Source organism: Pteropus medius, unplaced genomic scaffold (assembly GCF_902729225.1).
Source record: "Pteropus medius unplaced genomic scaffold, Ma_sr-lr_union100, whole genome shotgun sequence".
NCBI lineage: Eukaryota > Metazoa > Chordata > Mammalia > Chiroptera > Pteropodidae > Pteropus > Pteropus medius.
The window spans coordinates 23,604,467-23,627,742 of record NW_024342467.1 but is presented as its reverse complement, the minus strand read 5'-3'; the positions used below and the strand labels follow the sequence as shown (position 1 = coordinate 23,627,742).

The 23,276-nt window shown below is 54.6% G+C and overlaps 1 protein-coding gene across 1 annotated transcript in view; it reads left to right on the top strand.

Moving 5' to 3' along the window:
* The window catches only part of EGFR (epidermal growth factor receptor), a 168,861-nt gene extending 151,634 nt beyond the window's left edge, over positions 1–17,227 (top strand). The window contains exons 21-29 of the mRNA XM_039862805.1: positions 273–461; positions 7,074–7,229; positions 8,052–8,127; positions 11,177–11,323; positions 12,726–12,823; positions 14,395–14,562; positions 14,919–14,966; positions 15,842–15,944; positions 16,573–17,227. Coding sequence (XP_039718739.1) covers positions 273–461; positions 7,074–7,229; positions 8,052–8,127; positions 11,177–11,323; positions 12,726–12,823; positions 14,395–14,562; positions 14,919–14,966; positions 15,842–15,944; positions 16,573–16,922 — 1,335 coding nt within the window. The 3' untranslated portion in view covers positions 16,923–17,227. The remainder of the gene's footprint in view (positions 1–272; positions 462–7,073; positions 7,230–8,051; positions 8,128–11,176; positions 11,324–12,725; positions 12,824–14,394; positions 14,563–14,918; positions 14,967–15,841; positions 15,945–16,572) is intronic.
* Positions 17,228–23,276: the final 6,049 nt, after the last annotated feature.

Genomic DNA, 23,276 nt, shown 5'->3' with positions numbered 1-23,276 from the left:
TTCCTACAAGGCCCGGTGGGGGTGGGGGGGGTCACCAGCTTCGCAAGGTGCCTGGTTGCTTTGCAGCCTCGCCCGTCAAAGGCCCCGCAGACACGCCCACGTCCGTTGCCCCAGCGTCTCGCGGGCTGGCTGGTCCTCCACAGGTAGACATTTCGGAACCGAACGTCACATTCGTGCCTTTCTCCCGGGAGAGGGTCTGCGGGCTCTCCCTTCAGCCGCTCCTGCCTCCTGTGGGGGCCTTTCTGACGCCTTCCTCTCTCTCCCCCACACAGGAAGCCTACGTGATGGCCAGCGTGGACAACCCTCACGTGTGCCGTCTGCTGGGCATCTGCCTGACCTCCACGGTCCAGCTGGTCACGCAGCTCATGCCCTTCGGCTGCCTGCTGGACTATGTCCGTGAGCAGCACAAGGACAACATCGGCTCCCAGTGCCTGCTGAACTGGTGTGTGCAGATCGCCAAGGTACAGCCAGCAGGTGCCCCGCCCGCCCACAGGGCCCCCAGAGTCCCCCCAGACGGGGCCCGCAGCCGCCTCAGCTGGCTGCTCGTGACCCTCACCCTGGGACGGTGCAATCATTAGTGACAGCCACGCCACACCCTGGAAATCTAATTATCCAGCCGCGTTTGGACCGCTTCCTCTCTGCTGGGTGCTTCTCTGACGTTCTCTCCGTGGGGCGCCGTGGGGGGTTCTGGTGGAAGAGAGCTGTCTTGCACCCAGACAGGACTTGACAACAAGGCGAGCAAAGCAGCCTGAGCCTCGAGGGAGGACACAGGTGGCCGTGTGGACGGGGCAGATGCTGGGCTGAGGCCCAGCGTGTAGGTTGGAGGAGGGCTGACAGATGCCTCTGCCGCCTGGCCGGGCTTGGTCCAGAGCGGGGGCGGGAGGATGGGGGGGCAGTGCAGACGGGGACCGGGCCTGTGCACAGAGGACAGGACCAGGGTGGCAAAGCAGGTGTCTGTCTGTCCGTGCGGCCTCAGAAGGACTTTTAGCGTCACCTCAAACCTCTCCGTCTCCATCCTAACCCTGCGTCAGTGATTCGCAACCCATCTTGCCGAATTCTGTTTCCTGCGACAGGAATTCTATTTCCTGCGTGGGCAAACCTCACGCAGCGAAGGTCGGGAACGTGTGGGCGGCCCCTCTCGGAGCCTGCAATGCTCCTCGTCACCCTCAGACAACGGCGGGGTGCTTAGGGGTGCGGCTGGGAGCAGACCATCCCCTTGGCCCGACCCTTCCTCATGCCTCACCCTGGTCAGGAGTGGCAGTTGATCCTGCATAGTTACTCCCAAGGGTGCGCTGAGCCTGCTCACTCAACCCCCAGAGGATGTGGAAGGTGATGTACAGGACGAAGACGTATGTGGGCTGCTCGGCTGGTGAGTGGCCGCGATGCCACAGATGGGCTCTCGCTAGGGGCTGTGGCACTGCGTGAGGCAGGCCCCCAGGTGACATGGAGGCTCTGAGCCAGGCTGGCTAAGCAGCGGGAGCCCCCGCCCCCCGCCCCCCGGGAGAACCCGACAGTGGCACGTGGCTGTCTATCCAGTGCCGTGGGGCGTTCACTTCGCAGCTGCAGCCGCTGGCCCCCTGGCCCCCCCGGAAGTGGGAACGCGCCTCCTCTGACCACTGCTGTCACCTGGTGTTCGTGTCACTCACGTGCGAACCTCGGAGGCTGAGGCTTCGCGAAAACGCTTGTTATTTCTGTGCGTGATCGTGGTCGCTTCCCACGACTGCCATACCAGTGACAGCAGATGCGGCGGCTTGCCACAGCAGAAACCGACTCCCCCTCGCTTCTGGAGGTCAGAGTCCAAAGCCAAGGTGTCGGGAGGGCCGTCCGCTCCCAGGGCTGCGGGGAGACGCCCTCCTCGCCGTCACCGTGGTGGCGGCATCGTGCTGATCTCCGCCTCCGTCCTCGCTGGGCCTTCTCCCCTGGGTCTGTTGCCACCACCCTCTCCTTGCTTTAAAAAGACACCAATCATCCCTCAACCCAGGCTGACTTTGTCTCGAGATCTTTGACTAATTAGATCTGTGGAGCCCTATGTCCAAGTAAGTTCGCATTCTGAATGTAGGGAGTGGGGGGACCCTATTCAGCCCACGGCAGTGAGAGAAGAGTTCTGGAGCCCCAGATGGGTTTGACCGAATCTAGAATTATTCCTGAAGGTCCACTCATGTCCTGATGCCCGAACCCAGCTTTCGCCCTGGTCATCCGGCCGTGGCAGGAAGCCAGAAGCCACGCCGTCTCCAGCTCCTGGCTGTTTTCCTTTTAGCCCAGGTCACTCCCTGGGAAGATCTGATGGTCACTTGCTCGCTCGAGTTTGTGCCCACCCACCCCGCGGGGAGGTGAGCTCTCTGGGTGGGTGGCGTCCAGCCCTCTGCGCACCCCTGGCCAGCTCCTCCCGCCTGGCTTGGAAGGCCCGCTCTGCCAGGGGTTAACATATCGCCACGAACGACCTCGTGCCGACTCTGTTCGCACGATGGTCCACAACGCCTGGGCAAGTCTTGCCCCACACAGAGCTGGGCTCACGGTTCCGGTCGCTGGACTGCAGGAGCCAAGCGCCATCCTGGCGTTTATGGGCCACGCGACCGCAGACGAGTGGCCTCGTCTTTCAGCACCAAGTCTCTGGGGCTGTGCATGGGCTTCTGCCACCCGTCTTCCTGGCTCGTGAGGCTGGCACGCGGACGGCCCGCCACGCAGCTGGTGCTCGCTCACACCCCCTTCCTCCGACTCCTTCCCCGGATTTTGGCTAAACTGGGGTGAGGCGAGGACGGAAATCTCACCCACACCGTGTTCCGATCTAGTTCTGCGTCGGCTTCGAGCAGCACCCCCTGTTCACGAGTCTCCTCCTCTTCTCCAGCTCCCTCCCTCCCTCCCCTGCAGTCTTTCCCCAGCATCCGCCCGACCGCAGGTGTCCGCACAAATGGAAGTTTCCCGGCCCCCCAAATCAGCCTGCCGCAAGCAAGCGTGGCGGAGAAGACACGGAAAGTGGCAGCTCTGCGTGCAGGCGAGGACTCGGCCACAGCTCCCGGCTGGGTCTCCGGGGCCGGAAGGTGTTCGAAGCCGGGCCGCGACGTACAATACTCCGCACGGCTTCAACCTCTTCTTTAAAATCCACCGTTCTGCCTCTTGTGCTCGGTTCGGCTTTACTCTGAGTCAAAGTCCTTTCCCGCTGTGGCCGTCAGCTCTCTGCGACAGATTTGCCTTCTCGTCCGCGAGAGAAACCGTACCCCAAACCGTACCCCACTGCCATTTCCGCGGCTGTGGTGACACAGTGTCTGTCGCTGGACGGAAAGGGAAACAACGGTTTCCTCGATCGCAGAGAGAGAAGTTTGCTCTCGGCTTAGTGGCTATTTATCCAAGTGTTAAACAATTTTCTTTGTAAGAGTTTGAAGTGAAACTACCCGGAAGCACTTAGTGGCTGACCAGAAGCTGAAACGCCTGGCCTTTTCGAAGTGGGATTTATTGACTTATAAATGTCCTGTGTTGATTCAGCAAAGCGTGGGCTGTGTTGGGAAGTTCTCTAAATATTGAGAGAAAGCTGACCACTGTTATGCAAGTTTATTGACCAGGCGAAGCTGCTAAGAGAACAAATAAAATTATATCACCCAGGACAAAAGGAAAAAGCGGGGGAGAAATCAGGTCACAATGGGGAGCACAGAAGGGAGCCACACCCCATCACCATACATGGTGGAAACGTATTCTGTTCTCCAGATAAAAAACTCCATCACAGGACCTTATGGGGACGTCCCCTGCCCGCCAGTCGGAAAGATCATAGTTTCCTGAACTCCTGGCTCATGAGGTCATGGGTCACTTAGCGGGAGTAACTCAGGTGCTTCGGAAAGCATCGCCTCTCATCCTGGCTGTACGAGCCCGCTAGTAGATCCTAAAACGGATAACATGGCACAGCAATGTCACGAAATCTTCTAATCCAAAAGATCCTGTCATCACTTCAGTTCGGGAAATACCGTGACTGTGCCACACTCGTCCCTACGGCCACCACAGTGGAGGTCAGGGCGGAGTCCTAGGATAAATAAAGCCGTCTAGACTGTGCATGGGCTACATCTTCCCCAGCCTTTCAGACACCAGAGCTCTCTTCTCAGTACCCCAGATGAGACCTCACAGAATCAAGTTTTCAGACAAATGGTACAAGTTTAAGAGCCTCGAGAGCAGGCCCTGTGAGATTGGAAGATGGCCGGCAGGGCAGGGAGACGGTCTCAGAGAGAAATTTCTGTTAGAGCAGCATTCTCTGACCGCGCCTTTGTAAGCACCAAGCTTTGTTTAATCTGAGTGAGATAAAACTTAAGGATAAACAGCAAGAAAAATTTAGTCCAAAGGATTCATTTTTCAAGCATATTTTAATGTGGGAAAACGAAGCCTCGGGTGTTTAAGTCACTTGCCAAGCTCTCCAGCTAGCAAGTAGGAAAATCAGGATTTGGCCCCAGGCAACCTTGCTCCCAAGTTCAGGCCCCTCCCCAGCAGTTGGCACCCGGCTCAGAGCAGAGGCCCCAGGCCAGTGAGCCGAGCTCTCCTCCCGTCCCGCTCATTGGGAGGTGTGGTCAGTGCCACTGGACTTCTCTGGACTAGGACATTCTAGCACCTCTCGGCCACTCCTGAGAGCAGGAGGTGGGAGGGGTGAGCCATGCTGACCGGTCGCCACCAGAACCATCTGCCAGCCTGTCCGCCTCCTACTTCCTGCCACTTCCACGTGGCGGTTTATGAAAGAGAACAGAGCGGATCTCATTTCAGCCTCTCTCTGGGCTCCTCCCAGGAGTCGTAGGGCGCAGCAGCCCCCGGGAACGCGGAGTCTGTAAATGTCACCCAAGCACGCCCAGTCCCTCCTTCTTCCATCGATGTCCTGCCAGAAAAATTCGTAGTGCCGCGTGAAGTAGTATGTGCTCCCCTCTTGGGCACCAGGCTTCCAGGTTGGCTCCGCAGATTCCCTTTGACCTCGTCTAGGATTTCAAACCCCATCCTAGCTGTCCGGTCGTAATTAACAGAAGTAAATATGTCGAGTGACATTGAAATGAGAATCTCGGGGGGGAACCAGAAAACGCGTTTCCCAAGAGGCCCCGGGAGGCCCAGCCGACACTGCTTCCTGTGGCGTCTCTGCTCAGATCCTGGGAGTTTACGAGCTCTTATCTTTGGCGACTGGTTAAAATGTAACCCTGCTGGGCTCCGAGGCGGCCTTTCCAACGGCCTCTAGACCGTGGGACCAGTGAACAGTGTTATCAAAGTTCAAATGCGTGTGACGTCCTCGTCCCAGAGTCCGCTCTGCCCTCAGCCCCCTGGCCGAGCAGCCGTGCGCTCCAGGACGCGTCGGCTGCCCCCGTCCCCGCTTTCCCAAGCCTGCTCTGCAGACTGCTGTTCAGAGAAAACGTCACGACCTGCTCCAGTCACTCTGGTCCCTTAAAGACCCAAGAAGCGGGCGGTTGACAGGAGACGTGGACCCACTCAGCGGCACAGGGCCAACAGGCTGGGCTGTTAGTTTCTGTTTTGTTTTATTTTGTTCTGTTTTGTTTTATTACCTCCCAAGCAGCCTTCGGGCCAGCAGGCGGGTTTCACTTGGAAGCAGGAAATTGAGGACACAGTCTGGACAGTGGGCCTGGGGACTCAGAGGACTTGGTCTGTGGAGCACCATCCCAGCCCCTGGATGCTCTGGGTCGGCTCTCGGGGTGGCCGTGTGGCTGCCAGCACCTTCTAGAAGAGGCTCCTACACAGCAGTGTTTGACATGCTGGCCATGGGCAGCTCGAAACTCTCAGCTGGTACTATCACTCATTCGGTCAGTCGGCCAGTCGCCAACAAGCGTCTATAAGAACGCGTCTGGCATACAGGACCCTCCTCAGGCCTTGGAGGAGGCAGAATGAACGTTAGCGATGATGGTTAGATGAGGTTGGAAATGCCCTCTGCAGGCCTCCCTGTGGGTTTAATGAACTCACAGAAAACACCACCTTTAAAGGGAGAGAGAGGGACAGGGAGAGGTGACAGGTCCCCTCGTGTGGGTGACGCAGGAGGGCGTACCCCCAGCGTGGACTCGAGCCCCACCGCGCCCGGCGAGGGCCCCCAGCGCCACGCGGGAAGAAGTTCAGCAGCGAGCCGGGGTCACGGGCGAAGGAGGGTTTACTGGAGAAGAGATAACGCTCCGCAGACAGGGCGAGGTCTCTGCTCAGAGTCAGAGAGACCTCCCGCGTCGAAAGGGCCGGCTTTATATACGTTCTATCAGTTTCTATGAAAAATTACCGATTATCGTGAGTAACGAATAGATTGAATGGCTGGGCTTATCTTTAACCTGGGCAGGGTACAGCTTAGTCTTTCCCGTTTTCTGTTTGTGGTGTGGGTGAGCCTTAAAGACATGAGTGAGCAGGAATTGTCCATTGTTCTCTAGGTCCCCGAGGCCCGGCCTGGGGCAGGTAGACGAGGTTCAGTGTAACCACGCACGCGGCAGGCTCCGAATTCCACTCGGTTTAATGTGGAGTCGATCTGTGCCATTCTCATGCCTCTTTTGTATGTTATTGGGACTTATGTGCGGTCATTACTATGTGAATGTACAATAGCTACACAGCGCCAACCTCAGAGGCCGTCATCAGGAAATGTGTGACGAGGCACTGAATGAGAGAGAAAGGGGAGAGAGAGAGAGAGAGAGAGAGAGAGAGAAGTGGACAAGTCTCCTGCATTGGTAGTGAGTCATGTGACGTGGTGCAGGAAAGCCTGGTGACAGCGAGCGGTCCCTGCTCAGACAAGCACCCAACCCCGTAGGGCTCCGCCAAGCGCAGGGAAGGCGAGCTGGCCCGGTCTCGGCTCTGGCCGTCACTGCTCTCTTCCACGTGGTTCATCTGAGTCTGAAACCCGAGTAACTGGGTGGAGAAGAGTTAAGGAATCAGCAGCTACTTGTAGCTTCACGTATTTATTTGCCTTCTCGTCCATTCCGTGGAGAGCATCTCGCGTTTGCAAGGCGCGGGTTACTGTGTCCGTCAAGGGCAGTTCAAGGTTGAGCCCAGAGCGCCTCCGCCCTCAGCCCTCAGCCAGTCCATGCTCTCCCGGGGGCCAGCTGGCGTCCGTGCCCTCACCCCGTGTTCCCGCGTTTCAGGGCATGAACTACCTGGAAGACCGGCGTTTGGTGCATCGTGACCTGGCCGCCAGGAACGTCCTGGTGAAGACGCCACAGCACGTCAAGATCACAGACTTCGGGCTGGCCAAGCTGCTGGGCGCCGAGGAGAAGGAATACCACGCGGAGGGAGGCAAGGTGAGGGCGGCCCGCAGATGCGCCCGCGCAGCCCGGCGGGGGTGCGGACATTCTCAGCTGGCCTGGGCGAGGTCACAGCCGCCACCACCCTCGGCTGGGTCCCGCGAGGCAGGGCCCTCTGTCCCAGCGGCTCTGGGAGCAGGCCTTGCTGGGAGAGTGGGTAGTGCTGACGCCTCCGGGGGCCAAAGGCAGTAAACGTGAGTTCAGCTCCATGTGGAGGTTAGCCAGGGGAGGTTCCAGCGCCCCCTGCAGGGTAAAGCGCCCTTCAGAACAGCGGGGCCATGTTGCAGCTCATGGTGGCACACTGCTCTTGAGGGACACCTCAGCAATACGGACAGCTCCCCGAGGTGTTGCGAGAGCTGGAGTTGGCCCCCCCAGACAGGTTTGGGGGCTCTCCAGGAGACACCCCAGCAGGGAGGGGCACACGTCTCCTGATAGGCCCTCGAAACGCTCGGATCAGCTGGACCCCTCTAACGTTTCACTCCAAGCAGCTGGCCCCGGCAAACACCCATGGACACGGGGCGGGCAGGGCCACAGGGCAGGACCAGGCCCCCAGCTGCCAGCACGGGCGCCCAGCTCACCAGGACACCCGCAGCCCAAAGACCCTCAGCTGCCACCTCTGGGGCCCTAACAGGACAGCCCTGTCCTCAGCCAGATTTAAAACCTGCTCCTTCGGCTGGGACAGCACTGGGCACGGGGGATGGGGGTGGGGGGGCTGGCCTCCCACGTTCGTCCCTCGTGCTTTGTCCCACCGCCATTCGATGCTTCTCACCAGAGGGAAGCTGGGAGTTGTCTTATTACTTTACCTCTTGTCACCTCAAGGTGCCTATCAAGTGGATGGCTTTGGAATCGATTTTACACCGAATTTATACCCACCAAAGTGACGTCTGGAGCTATGGTGAGTCAAAACCCTCGCGCTGGTGACTTTCTACTGAGCTGAGTGGGCTGGTGCAGTTTGTTGCTTTGCATTATATGCTCCGCCATCCAGGACACTGACTAAAAATAATGTAACAGTTGCTGTCTGTCTGTTAAGCCACGAAAACATGACAAAGGAAATTGAGGCTAACTATCTCTGGAGATGTCAGCGAACTTGTCAAGAGCAGGTAACGGTGGGGAGAACTTGGACTTAGAAGTGCCTGAGCCCACACTGCCAAACCAAACTCGCCCTCTGGCCGTGAATTTGAAGCGAGACCAAGGGCAGTGACAAATGTGGCTTGCTGGGGCAGAGTCTCCGGGAGGGAGGCGAGGTTTCATGGTGGACTCTCTCAGCGGCTAGTGTTTCATGGAGCGCGTGGTCATCTCTGTGCATCAGAGAGAATAGCTGGACAAAAATGCCCCGTGAGGACACGTCTGTGGGAAACCAGTAAGGAGAGAGAGATCGTGTTGCTTTCGGTGCTCGTGAGGGCCAATCAGCGGCCGATTCCAGTCCCGCCCCAAACCCCACACCCCCAGGCACCTGGCACAGGCCTGAGCCCGTCCTCCTCCCAGGCGCTTCCCGCTTCTCAGACTCACCTTCACCTCCTCACCTCCTTGCCTTGGTCCAGAGAATTTCCCGAGCCTGCAAGGGCGTCGCCTTTAAGAAAGCGTCCATCACGCATTTCACCGACTGCTTAGCTAGGCGTCCTCACATGTCGTCCAGCCACCTGCTAAAAGGTTGCCAACTCCTTATCTGCTATGTTTATTTGTGAATTATCAGCCTATCCCCAGCTATTAAAGAAATGGGGGTGAAGGGAGGAGCCACCCCAGCCAGCTCCATAGCAATGTGCGTTTGGGGAGAGCAGTAATAAAAGGGGTTTCCAAGAGAAGGTTAGCCGTTATCACAAAAACAAAATCATTCAGGGTATCGCCCATTTAGTGTTTTTTTCATAGCATTATTAACTCCTGGTATTCCGAATGGATTTTTTTTTTTAATTTCGTGGGTGTTTATCTATCTCTTCTTCTAGAATCAAGCTTTACAAAGGCAGGGATCTTTGTGAAGAATTTTTACGTGTACCCATGAGCTGAGCTGCCTGCAATTAACGAACTAGATAGGAAATACAGCTCTTCTGATGCCTTGTGATTTTCAGCCATTTTCAAAATATGTCTACCTCCAAAACGAGGGTAAAGAAGTGCTTTTTTCCCACTCCGGGACCCTCCCCAGAATCGAGTTCGCTGTCACCACGCTGGCCCAAGCCACCTGCCTCCCTCGGGGATGCCGCGGCAAGCGCTCCTTCCTGTTTGGCACACTCCATACACCTGGTCTCAAGACCTCCACACACTGGGAACCACATCAGACTTTTCCTCCCCCGCCTAAAAATCCCTCCTTGGTTTCCAACTACGTCCCAACTAAAATCCGAACCCCGACCAGGGCCCGTAAGCCCGCAAATGCCCTGGCTCCCCTGCCTTTCCGGGGTCACGTGCTCCATCCGCCCCTCGCCCTCGGCGCTCCGGCCAGCCCGGGCCAACCTGCAGTCCACACTTGGTCCACACTTGTCAAGGAAACAAAAACTCTCGTAACCTCAGGGACTCAGCACCTGAGCGTGACCACGGCCGGCATCGGATCGTGGCCACGTGTGTTTCACTGGGGAGGGGGGAACCGTGCTGTCGGTGACAATGACCTGCATACCCTGGACTTGCCGGATCGTGAGCCTGCACTTTTAGTTTAAAAAACATACCCTGTTACTCCACTCCCCAGTCTCCGGTCAAGGCAAAGAATTTTAACAAACTAGGGAGCTCCGTGTCCCACTTAGGGGTTGAAAAGAGAGGGGATTAGTACCACCGTCCAGTCCCGCTCATAACCAGCAACCAGGGACACATGCTCCCCTCCCTGTCACCGCCAAACCCCGAAGGGCTCACCTTCCCCCAGGGACTCATCATGCACGTTAAACACGAGATTAACCCAGGCACATGGGAATCAGGTTAACCCAGGTAGATGGGAATCGTCGACCTCAGATCTGGGAATGGGGTCTCCCTTCCTCCCCAAGTCCATACTGACGGGGCGCTGGGAAAGGCCAGAAGCCCCTCCTCTCTGGGCGCTGGCTCCTTGCTTTTCTTCATCTTCCAGCTGTGAATTCTGTATGTTAATCCGGGTCAGTTCATTTTGCAATGGCCTCTGGAAAATCTAACTGGGTTTGTGCTCATCTGGATCTGGAGGCCAACTCGAGAGAAAATGGGTCATCGGACCAATCGGAGATCTGGGGACGGCCCGGGTCCTGTGTCTGATTCCTCCCTATGGAGTCTGGGGATCCAGGCTCAGTCCCACTGAGGTCATTTCTAGTGGCACCACAGGGCACCTTCGCTGTCCAGGTGAGGACGCGCTCCCTGAGATATTTGCACATTTCTAGAGCAGCGAGTTCCAGGCACAGAGGCACGGAGACCGTCGGAACTCGGGAATGGTCTGGAAAAAACACCGATTCTCAAATGACGACAGCTTTGATTTTCTTTGTAATCACGATGATTAATTTTGAAACAAAAAGTACAGGGTTTTTATGTTTATCCAAAGAACAGAGATATTTTGTTTCTAATTTTCTTCCATTATTTAAAAACCCACAGTTTTTAACCTTGTTTGTAATCCATCCCTCCACTTCCAAGTCGCTTAGGGCAGCCGCCGGAGTGTGCTACTCCTGGTACCCTGCGTGATAATATTTATGTTGCTAGCACGGTTCTGTTGTCTTTGCTGTGATGACTAAAGTTTACCACTTATCGGCCACTTACTATTTGCCTGGCATTGTCTAAACATTCCAGTTGTATTATCTTATTTGATCCTCACAACCATCCTAGGACACAGACCCTGTCTTTGTCCCACGTTACAGAGAGGTAAACTGAGGCTTCCAGCATTGAAGCAAATTGCCCAAGGCCCCGGACACAGAGTTCGTTAAACACAGGTTGAGACCCGGTCTCAAGAACGATGACTTAAAGACAAGCCGTTGTGATTACCGACTCATAAAGCGACTGCTTCGCCCTCTCAGGTGTCACCGTGTGGGAGCTGATGACGTTCGGGTCCAAGCCTTATGATGGCATCCCGGCGAGCGAGGTCTCAGCCCTGCTGGAGAAGGGAGAGCGCCTCCCGCAGCCGCCCATATGCACCATCGACGTCTACATGATCATGGTCAAGTGTGAGTGGCCGGGGCCGTCCGCACGCGCGTGGCCGCACCTGGCTCTCAGAGGGCCTTGCCGTGCCCGGAAAGGCATCGCTGCCTGGAGCCAAACAATTGAGACCTTAGAGTTCCCCAAAGAAGTGCTGTCATATTCTTCACAGCAGGCACTCGGGTCCAAAAGCATGTGTCAGTGCTCCCCCAGACATTCTTCAGGAGACACTTGCTTGACTCATCGAGCATCGTGACCTGACATTTGCCCGTGATGGCAAGCAAATAAATAAAATCCGAGCCCTCCATAAGCCATTGCACCGGAATATTCTATTCCGAGTTGCTCAATGAAAAAGCCGCCCCACGTTTTGAAGTCTGTTACCAGAGAGACTGACTTGTTTTTAAATGCCTAGTGATGAGTAACCACATGAGGCTAATAGAAACAACATTTCTGCTTTGACTTAAACCTTTCAAATAGTGAATTTATGTGAGGTCTTACTGCACTGTAGCAAGTAAACATTTGAATTTAAATAAGAGCACGTAGCTTGGCTGACGAGAATCACAGATACAGTCGACTCTGAAGGCGACAATACACATGTGACGAGCACCTGCCCGAGAAGGCAGCACAGGGACAGGTGGCACAGAGTGAACGTGGATGTTGATGCCCTTCTGAACCCCAGACCACAGGGTTCACCTCTTTTAACCCCCTTGCTCGGGGCTGAGGAAGCTGGCATCCAGAAAGCTGACATGATTTGTCTAAGGTCATGTAGCAGTCTGGCCTAGAATAGGCTGACGTCCTGCTGATAGAACATAAACGTGAACCCTCGAGAGGCACGAGAATGTCCAGGGATAGCTGCCCCCCACCCCGCCCCAGCTTGTTTAATGCAGACTAGATGGTTGTGTAAGCCAGTGCACCAGCCTGGCCAGCAAGTGTCCTCCTGAGCAGGCCGTGAAACCCCCTCGTCGCGTGCGTGGGCACGGCGTCTGCAATACCGTGAAAGCGCAGGAGTGGGGAGTTCCCGAGCCCCGGGGTTCTTAAAGAAAGTCCCTAAACTTCCCTGCTGGTGGCGGGCTTGCAAGGTTGCTGAGCGAATGTCAAGCGAGGCTGGACATCGAGGCACCCACAACCTGAACAGTTCACACGGAGCGATGCCTGCAGGGCTGCTGGGCCACTTAAGGAGGTAAGGCCAGAATGCTGGCCGCAGGAAGAGCAGGTGCAGAAAGTTAGAACACAGGCATCGTGTTCTGATCTTTACTTAGCAATCAGTGCCAGTTTGTCAAGGCTGAAAAGTCTATCACAGAGCTTAGATTTCTTTCTTCGTCGTCTCTTGGTCTGAGAGGGTCTCGCTGTGAACACTTCCCTTAAGCGATGCCATTTTTATCGTCCCTCTAAGGGCCCTAACTGTACCGTTTCTTCCCCTTCCTTCTCCAGGCTGGATGATAGATGCAGAGAGTCGCCCCAAGTTCCGTGAGTTGGTCCTCGAATTCTGCAAAATGGCCCGAGACCCCCAGCGCTTCCTTGTCATCCAGGTACCAGGCCACGGTCTGCACTTCCCTGGGGAAAGGTCCCTCTCATGCACATCACATGTCACTGTTGCCCATCACGCGCCAACACTGGGTCCCAGGCCGTGCCGTTGAATCCTCAGTGCGTGGGAGCGAGCCGTGGTTCAGGCACAGGCCACACTGTGAACCGAGTTTGTGTGTGGTGCCCTCTGACTCCGTCTGCCATTCCTGTCCGACCTCCCGTGTCCAGACACAGCCTCCCACACGCCCGGTGCCACATGTCCCCTTCACGTGTCAGCGGGTCAAAGCCTTAGCTCGGTCTGGTGGAGAAGCGTGGCTTGGGTGTTGGGCGAAGCTGGCTTCCAGTCTGCGATTCTCCGCTTACCCCACTAAGTTAACAAACCCAGCTCACAGGGCTCTGTTACAGAGTCGACAAAGCGGCTCACATACGCAAACTACCTCGCACAGCACCCAGAGGTTCTGCCGGGCGCGCCCAGTGTGTGTTGATGCGTGCACATGCAGAGGACGAGAGAGAAGGCACTTTCCCACACCAGCAAGCGAGCAAATTCCCCAGCACCAGGGCTGGCCCACAAGCCAGCTCGGTTCTGGCACTACCCGGAGAGAGCACCCATCCCACAGGTTACGGGCTCAGACCTCCGAGGCGGACCCCCTCCCTCCACTGATGCCGTTTGCAAGTTCGGGTTGTCACCTGTGCGTCTGACCAACTGGCCATGAATCAGAGGTCCCTACAGTTCCTTCCTAGCGTTTGGTTAATCTGCTAGAGCGGCTTTCCCCACGCAGAAGCCCGTTTAGTTATGAGATCGCGGGTTTACCAGAAAGGCTATAACTCAGGAACGGCCAGATAGCAGAGGTGTGCAGAGCAGGATGACGGGGAGGTGCGGGGTCCCACGTCCTGTCCAGGTGTGCTGCTTTCCCCAAACCTCCACGTGCTCACCAGCCTGGACACCCAGATCCCCAGCCTTTTGAGTTTTTATGGAGGCCTCATTATTTAGTCATGATCGATTAAATCATTGGCCGTTGGCAATCGATCCAGCCTCCAGCCCCTCTCCCCCGCAGCGGTCAGCGGTGGGGCCTGAAAGTTCCAGCCGTCTAGTCATGTGGTTGGTGTCCTGGAAACCAGGCCCCGTCCTCGTTTGTGGCTCTCAAGTCACCTCTTTAACATGTCACGGAAGACACTTTTGTGGCTCGCAACGCTTAGAAAGTTCTGAGGGCTTTAGGAGGTTCGTGCCGGGGACAACAGATAAAGACCCAGTGTATGTTTCTTATTATAAATCACAACATCGCAGCACCTAAAAGCATGGCACGCACCCCATAAATGCCGCCGCTTCGCCCCTTTCTCCTCCCTCCCAAGCTCTTTGCATGTCATTTGGAGGCTTTTAGACATTAAGGAATTTTTAATGTTTTGATTTCACAGTGGGAGGGGAGGGAGCGGCCACCCTGAGGGAGGCAGGGGTGTTTTATTACCACGGAATCGGCAAACTTCCGGGCAACTGTGACGGTCAACCCCTCCGCCTAGAGCCGAAAGGTGGAGTGACAGCTGTTGGGCCTTTCTAATCATCTCAAAATCTCTGTGCCAGGGGGACGAGAGAATGGACTTGCCCAGCCCCACAGACTCCAACTTCTACCGTGCCCTCATGGAAGAGGAGGACATGGAGGACGTGGTGGACGCGGACGAGTACCTGATCCCGCAGCACGGCTTCTTCCACAGCCCCTCCACGTCCCGCACGCCCCTCCTGAGCTCCCTGGTAGGGCCCTTCGCACTGCTTTGAATGATGCGTTTTTGAGAAAGTGGTGCCCACCTAGCAGGACGTGCAGAGAGACGGAAAGTGGGCTCTGACCGAATGGCAAAGCCACCCTCAGGATGAATCGCCTGAGCGGATTCATTGTCGTGTTGCATGGCGATGACCTGACTGTGACCTTTTTAGGTTCAGTTAGGAACAGAGTTAAATCAGAAGTAAACGTGGTCTTTCTCGAGCCGATGGGTCGGGACGCAGTTAAGCGCCTGTAGGGGTGCGTCCGCGCGGTGCAGGGCCTCCTCCTGCGTTCGCAGAAGTGGGCGAGATGCACCAGCCTGCCATGAACGACTCCTCTTCTTTTTCAGAGTGCCACCAGCAACACTTCCGCCGTGGCTTGCATCGACAGAAACGGGGTACGTACAAAAGCCCAATGCACCGGAGCTCAGGAACAGCTGTGCCATTCACGGCGCTCTTGGATGTCGAAAATGTTCATCTGAGCCCAAAGAATCTTGATTTTCGGTCTCGCGTTCTTTCCTGCATGGTTCCTTGACCCCGGCCCTAAGGCCGGCAACGAGCTGTCACTCTACTGCAGTGCTGCCGGGAGTGTAGCTCAGGGACCGCGAGCGGCAGCAGCAAGACTGGGTACCGGTGCTTTGTGAGAAGTCAAACTTGTGGGGTCACCGCCCACACCCCCAAAGCAGGGGCTCTGGGGTGGCACCCAGCCTGCCTGCAGGGACTGGCGCTTGATCTCAGAAAGACTTGCCCTCAACGCCCCCTTACCAGTACAGAAGCCACTAGCCGTCTGTGGCTACTTATTATTATTATTTTTTAATGCTGTAGGCATTAAAAAATAATAATAATAAGTAGCCACAGACGGCTAGACCTTCCTAGGCGGTCTCCCATCCAAGTACTAACCAGACCCGACCCTGCTTAGCTTCCGAGATCAGACGGGATCTCGTTAAGTAGACACCCGTGGCTACTTAACTAAACTGTTATTAATTATGATTTAAAACTCAGCTCCTCACACATGTGGCCAGTGGCTACCACGTGGGAAAGCGCAGACCGTAGCCCATTTCTGTCCCTGCGGACCGCTCTGCCGCCCGGCGCTGACCGGGGCCTTGCCCCTCGCCCTGTGGTCTGTGGGCCAGCGGTGTGGGCCCACCAGCAGTGTGTTAGAAATGCAGAGCCTCAGACCAGCCCCAGCCCGGGCCCACCAAATCAGAGTCTGCGTGGTGACAGGGTCTCCGGCGATCTTTGGAATCACCCTGACTCATTTCCTCCCCAGCAGAGCTGTCCCCTCAAGGAAGACAGCTTCTTACAGCGCTACAGCTCAGACCCCACCGGCGCCTTGACCGAGGAGAACATCAACGACACTTTCCTCCCAGTGCCCGGTGAGTGCTCGCACAGGTGCCAGGCTCGCGTCCCCGGCCCCCCGCCCAGTTTCCACCCCTGGTGCCCCGGCCACCCGCTTCCTCCACTCATCCCCAGGTGGGGACGATGCAACTTCGCAGGCACAGCGAAGGGCGTGAGAGGCAGATGGGCAGAGGTGGCTGTGCGTGGCACACGGTTCTCGGTCGGGGACAAGTCGTGTCCAGGTGGTGTGTTGGAAGTTTGTATTTAGAATGAATCTGCAGACTTTCTAGAATTTGAAGCAAGCAGCTCAGATGTACGCGTGTGTGTGAGAGACGGATTCGGTCGCCTGTCCCCCCTCCCCCTCCATCCTTGGCCTGCGACCCAGGCATTTTCCTAACCTGGGCTTTATCCGCAGACCCTCCCCGCCTGCCTGCACACACCCCCCAAGGCAGGCTGTGCTCTGAGGCCATTAGAGCGCTGACAGGTGAACGTGCCCGTCGCTTTGGGATGTGCAGGGGAGGACATGACTTATTTCGCAGCGATAGCAAGATGGTCGTCTCCGCAGACGCCTCACGAGAGAATATTCCCAGGGTTCGGAAGGAGCCGTGGGATTCCGCTTGGACGGCGCTTTGCTGATGATCACCTCTGATTTCTTCTCCATTTCAGAATACATAAACCAGTCCATCCCCAAAAGGCCCGCGGGCTCTGTGCAGAACCCGGTGTACCACAGTCAGCCCCTGAGTCCCGCCGCCGGCAGAGAGCCACACTACCAGCACCCCCACAGCAGTGCCGTGGGCAACCCCGAGTATCTCAACACCATCCGCCCCGCCGGCGGCGACGGCCCTGCCCTCTGGGTGCAGAAAGGAGGCCACCACATTAGCCTGGACAACCCTGACTACCAGCAGGACTTCCTGCCCAAGGAAGCCACGTCAAACGGCACGTTCAAGGGCCCGGCCGCTGAAAACGCAGAGTACCTGCGGGTAGCCCCAGCGAGCCGCGAGTTCACTGGCGCGTGACCCGGAGGCAGCGTCGGCCACCGCGATCCGGGACCCGTCAGCCCCCAGGACCAAGCCACGGCAGCTACTCCAGTCCGACAGCCATTCCCACGCCAGCTCCTGGCCCCGGGGGCTGGCGTGGCCGCGTTCGCTGTGCCCAGCCCATCTCTCATCCAAGACGTGCCCTCTGCTCAGATGTACTTCGGGACGTTGCAAGGACATTGCTTCGTCTTCAAACTGTGAGGCTTCCACAAAAGGCATCCAGAAAGAGTGTGGTCCTTTTGGGCGGAAGTTCACCTTTCCCTGAGGTATATTTGAAAAAAAAATCACTACACATATCTAAGAAGTTTCATTACTTGGGGACTTTTGGGGTTTTCGTTGCCATTGTTGGTTTTGTCTGGAATGGGCTGTTCGGCGAGGAAGAAGCTTGCTCGTACGTAGCACTCACTGCCCGGCGTCAACGAGGCCCAGCTGTGACCAAGAGCAAGGGCCAGTCGACCAGCCGATACCCAATGCCTCTGGCTCTGCTTCGAGCCTCTTCCATCGCAAGACAATTATAAACCAGTAGTCTTCCACGATTTACTGTAGCGCATCGTGGCAGGTGCGAGAGGATAAGCCACTTCGAACCGTTCCTGGGCAAGGAAGAAACCGGGGCGTAGACTCCCCCTCTGACTTACTTTTGTATACGTGTCTCCGCGGTACTTACTCTCCACTGGTTGACCAGTGTTTTCTAATTATAAGCCGTAGACCTCCTTGTTTATTTTCCATTCCATCGTTTTGAAATTCAGTATGCTTTCCCCGTCAGCGAGAGGAGACGGTACCTCGCACGATAACCCCGCTCAGCTTGGGTAGTTCCCTCAGCATTCAGACCAGTGGCCTTTAAGACGGGACGACGATGCGAAAGCTCAGACAAGAACATGGCCCCCCCGATATGAGTCTCAGAAAATATCCATCAAGTCCTTTGGGGGCCAGGCGGCGGGCATATATCAGGAGGCTGCAGAAATGAAGCTGTGCTTAAAACTCACTTAGCTTTGCCCCTCCCCACCCCAAAATTAGTTTAGACTACTCATGGAAGATAATGTCCTTTCTCTTTCACTTAAAAGTTTTTACCAAAGGTACTTGCTTTCCCGGTAAAGCTCCCCCAAAGTCAAGTCCCTTGTGACTATGCACCTCTAGGGCTCTGCAGCTACAGTCTCACGCCCCCCATGCCTGTGACCACATTTTACAGGTGGAAATAAAGATAATCACGTGTATAGCGTGGAATCCAAGTGATAAATAGGACATTCGGGTTTGAAATTGATGATGATGCCTCTACAGCATCCACAGGTATGTTAGAAGCAAAAATGTTTTTTCCTCTTTAAAAACTGGGATCCAGCTAGGTAGGATGCCAGCTTTTTTTCCTAGTCTAAAACCGTGTTTTAGACACTTCATCAGCACCCATCTCATCCGTCCTATCAAGGAAGAAGTGTTTCAGACAGTCGTTTTGGCCTGTGGATGTGTTTGACACGCTACGCGCGCACACACACACACACACACACACACACACACAGTTTTCCTTTTCCTTTTGAATTATTGACTCTCAACTGGATCAGGGCCTGACGGTTTTTTACCAAAATTTTTGTTTCGTTTCAATGGCAACATAAACTATGTTGAATTTAATACCATCATGTTCTCAAATATTCTTTAGCACATATACCAGCCCAACACAGGCACTAAAGGTACAAAAGTAAATAAAACACAATCCCCCATTCCAAGATACCCACAAGATAGCAAAGGAAGGGGACGCACAGATACCAACCTTAAAACAGCACTGCAAACGCTACCGGACAAGACACGTCAGCCAAGCACTGTGACACACAGACCAGGACTGGAGGGTTCCACCTGGGGGGTCTCTGGGAGGCTCGTCACGAAAGAGGGGCTGGCAGGTGACCAGCGTCTGAGCCACGAGGGAGACGGGACATGCCCTCCCAGCCGAGGGAACCCCAACCGAGGGAGCTTCTGCCAGAGGAATGACCAACAACGTAGCTTTAAAGGCCGAGCGGAGTTAACCAGCTGCCCCTTTAAGCCTGGAAGTCTGCTGGCACCGCTGTCCGAGCCCCCCCACCGGGGAGGCCGTGTCCCCATCAGAGATTTAAAAGTGATCAGTGAAAAGATTAAACAACACTTCTGAGAAGCCGAAGTTCTATGCCGGTTGTTATGAAACCACGTTCATTTATTCCCCTGGGAGCACAGAGAAACATCTTAGTCAGATGTTCTCTCGGCCCTGGGAAGCAGGATTAGTCACATTCCACTGTCACTTATTTGTCAAGAAACAGGTGACCGATGAGGGAGGGCAACTGTAGCCGGTCAAATTGTAGCAGTTAAATCCTAGTATTTTTGTAATTTGAAATATTTTACTATAACAGAATAAAACAGCAAAAGCCATCCGAGCTGTTTCTTCTCCTCTGTATTTCACTGTTCTTGCATAAAATCTAGTTGCTAACTTCTCTTAACATCAAGAATGTGTCTCCCAAAGTGTCGTCACTCTGTTCGCGGGGTGCAGGGGCTCGTAGACGCCTCAGAGCAGGAGAAAGCAGGAGGGGTCTCCCGAGCTCCCGTCCGAACCCTGTGATCATACTCCGTGAAAAATACCTCTGTCACCTCACTAAGGAAAACAGAGGCCAGTCTTCCAAACTCTAATGTGCTCTGAGTTCAGGTCGTCACCGAGTTAATCGCTGGGAGCGTGGTGGCGGCATCAGAGTGCGTCCCCGTCGATAACCAGGTTTAGGTATTTCTCAGAAGTTCTTAATTTTCAGCGTTAGACCCGCACCACCCCCAAACTGCAGACAGAACTGAACCGTGACCCGCACAGATGCCAAGGCCCTGGTTCTCGAGCTCAGCTGCCCTGGGACTCTGGGACTCTCCTGGGCCCCAACCGAGAAGATTCCGGTTGAGCTTGTCTCTGGCGCGGCCAGGCCCGGGGACTTTTCTAAGTTCTCTGAGGTTATTTGCATGGAGCCCTGAAGCTCGGGAACCACTTGACCCTTGGCCGATGGCTTTCCCGCTCATAACTCACTTGCCGCAGGCCTCGGGCTTCGCCAGCGGAGTAGAAGGCCATTGGATCATGGTGACGTGACGTTCTCACCCTCACTGCCTGCTCGAGTCACCTGCTGAGCTTAAGAAGAGGGGGCTGGGTCCCATCCGATCAAAGTAACGGGAACCTCCGCATGCGATTGTCATGGGCAACCAGATGACACTCTCAACTCTAAGGCCACCCCCGGTCGTACCAGCCTGTGGTCTATACCAGGCACCCCATCAGGGCAGAATAAAAGAATAAAATACTCTGCCTGTGGTAAAGATCCCCATGCAGAGGCAGCGGAAGGATGAACAATTTGCCGCCCCTGCTGTGCCTGAGACCCGGCCAGCAGTGTCTGCCCCCAAAGCCTCTAATTCTTTGTCACCAGCACCTAACTGAGATCTGAAAGTGAGAGGTGCCCAAATCTGAGCCTGGATAAAGCCTTGGGTAGAAACCCCTGCCTCCGCTCCCACCACGCCTGCCACGTCAGGGGCACATACACTTTTGTACTATTAAAGACACATTCAGATAGGATTTGTTTTAATGTAAGTCTATTTTTGTAACTTTTTTGAAGAATACTATCCTCTTATGTAGCACTGAATTTTATAAGATATATTTTTAGGAAAACTCACTTTTCTACTAAAGGGAACAGAGTGGAAAGACTTCAGGAGAATCAAAATTTGAAAGTGAAATCTTTGTTTAGAGGGATTTAACCGAAACGAGAGAAAAGTCTCTTTTATAAAAAAAAAAAAAAAAAAAAAAAAACGGCACAATGTCACCGCAGAGCTAAGATCACCCTGATGAGGCAGAGAATCATATCTTTTTATTTAGAAAATGAGGAAAGGTGGGCAGCACCTCTAGCTTAGTCTTAGTCTGCAGCAGCTTCTGTTGAGTCCGAGGCGATGTTGGAAAGAATTACTTATTGTCTGTTACCACAAACACACGGATCCAAACACCTGCCACACGTCACTCATCTGCCAGGATGACCCCGGAAATGTAAGAAAAGCAATAACGTAGCATTGTGTTGGCCGCTATATACTAATCTGACTTTGATGCCAATTATTTTACTTGTGTGTTTACAATCGAGATGCGTTTACCAACGTAGGCTTGGAAATCTATAGCACCCACATCACGTCGGCATGTTTGGGTTACTCGCCATACTGCTGAGGGCCACCAACAGCCTTACCAGCCTGCGCATGGACACCCTGGGGGCCAGGTGCTCAGCCCCGGGTGCACAGCCAAGCCACCTGGGCCACTCTGCAAAGTCTTGAGGCGAGTCACTCCTCAGCCTGGTGCAGCCGAATCTCTCGGGGCGACTCCCAGCATTTGTGCTCCTGAAAGCTCCCAAAGTCATTCTGATGATCAGCCGAGGTCGAGAACCGCCACCTAAGGATCAGCCACAGGTGTGTGGACTTGCAGGCAGGTCCTGCGGGCATGGGGACCGCGGGAGCGAGAGAACGCTAAGCCTCGAAGACCTCGGCATCCGTTCCTGAGCATCAGGAAGCTGGTGCCTTCAGGACAGTCCCCCAAGCACGAGAGGGGAAAGGGCCTCAGCAGTCAACGAAAAGAAAGGAAATGTAGGACAGATTTTCCCACTTCCTCCGTTAAAAAGTGGACTGGTAGTAAGGTCAAGACAGCATGCTCGCTGCTCGTGCAACCAACTTGTTGACCTTTCTCCAACAGCCAAGTAACCTTGATTCGTGGGGTGAAAGAAAACATTGACTTATTCATTACAAAGGACAGACATCAAGAGGACCGCAAAAGTAGTTGGGTGGCTTTTATAAAAACAAGAGTCCAACAAGAGCATTCTTGCTTTAAAAAAAATTTGTTATATTATTACCATAAATTCTATCTGGGATCAAAACAAGCTGTTGGGACTGTTTTCTCTCGCACAGTGTGCCACGGTTTGCAAGTCTGTCCTTTGAATTGCCGGCAGAAGTCCTAGGAACGCTGTCACTGTCACGAGCAGATTAAACTATAAAGGAAAACTTAAACATACACATTTCTACAGGCGTTAAAGGAAAATTTCAACAGAATTTGGCTACGAAATAATCTTGCTGCATGATATAATTTCTTGGAAATGAAGAGGTCATAATGATTAGAGGGGACAATGTAACCGATAAGCTGAGCAGACTGCATTTTGAAACAAACGAGCAATAGCATTATAGCTTCTATATGTGGTACGTTTTAACATTGTCAAGTTTTGCTATGATGAATGCAATATTTGTATAAAAGTGAAATTCTCTTTTATATGGTTTATACTTTCGATCAGAACATGTTGACCATATATTGAATATTAAACAATTAGATGTATATTATTCATTGTTCTTTACTCCTCAGTACTTTATAAAAAGGATATTGTATTCTTGGCTAACAATGCAGTGTCGATGTTAATTAATGACCATATCTGACCTACTGTAGATGTTCTTTCCTGATATCTTTTTTAAATTCATTAATAAACTTTATTTTTAGAGCAGTTTTAGGTTCAAAAACTGCAAAATCGAGCAAAAAGTACAAAGTTCCCAAGTCCACCCTGCCTCCCTCTCCAGCCTCCCTTGGCCTCGCCATCCACACCCAAGGGTCCTGATCACACTGGAACGCTGGGAGGCCCCGAACCTGTGTGGGCGGCCCAGGGGTCCCTCCCAGTCCCTGCCGTGCGCGGTCTCCCCACATGCAGCCTCTTCACCCTGTTCACATCTCTTTCCCGGATTTTCTTCCCACCCCCTACCCCCCAGAGCCAGGGGCATTTCTGTATGCAAGAGATGTTTCTATGACAGGGAAAGTCTGCGTTTTCAGAACACCAAAGAGAACAGTTTCGTTGTGATTCTGCCGTGATCTTGCCGAGGACTGGATGAACCACGTCCCTGTGCGGAGGGCCCTCCAACTCGGCCGCCAGGCTCCCCGACATTCGGGAAGACCTGCCCCCCACCAGCCGCCCCCCCCGACCCCGACGCCGTGACTCTCTCACAGTGGGGACTCCTACAAACCGGGCGTCGCTGAAACCACCCATTACTGGCTCATCAAAGTAGGAGCCAGCCACTGGCTCATCCCTAGTGCTGAAGGGAGCTATTCTGTTGAGATTGAGGCAGGACTGTGAAAACCCAGGCTCTGCGTTGAGACACTTGGGCAGATAAATGAATAGGCGTTTTCTCACGTGTTCTCGCAAGAGTAGAGCCAGGGGCTTTCGTCCTGACAGCTGAGGAAAGGCACACTTGCTGATGAGGCAGGTGACACCTCTGAGGAGAGTGTCAGCGCCTGGGCCTGGGGGTGGCTGGGACAGGGCCATGCCGAGGGCATGGAGAGGCGGGTATGGAGGTCAT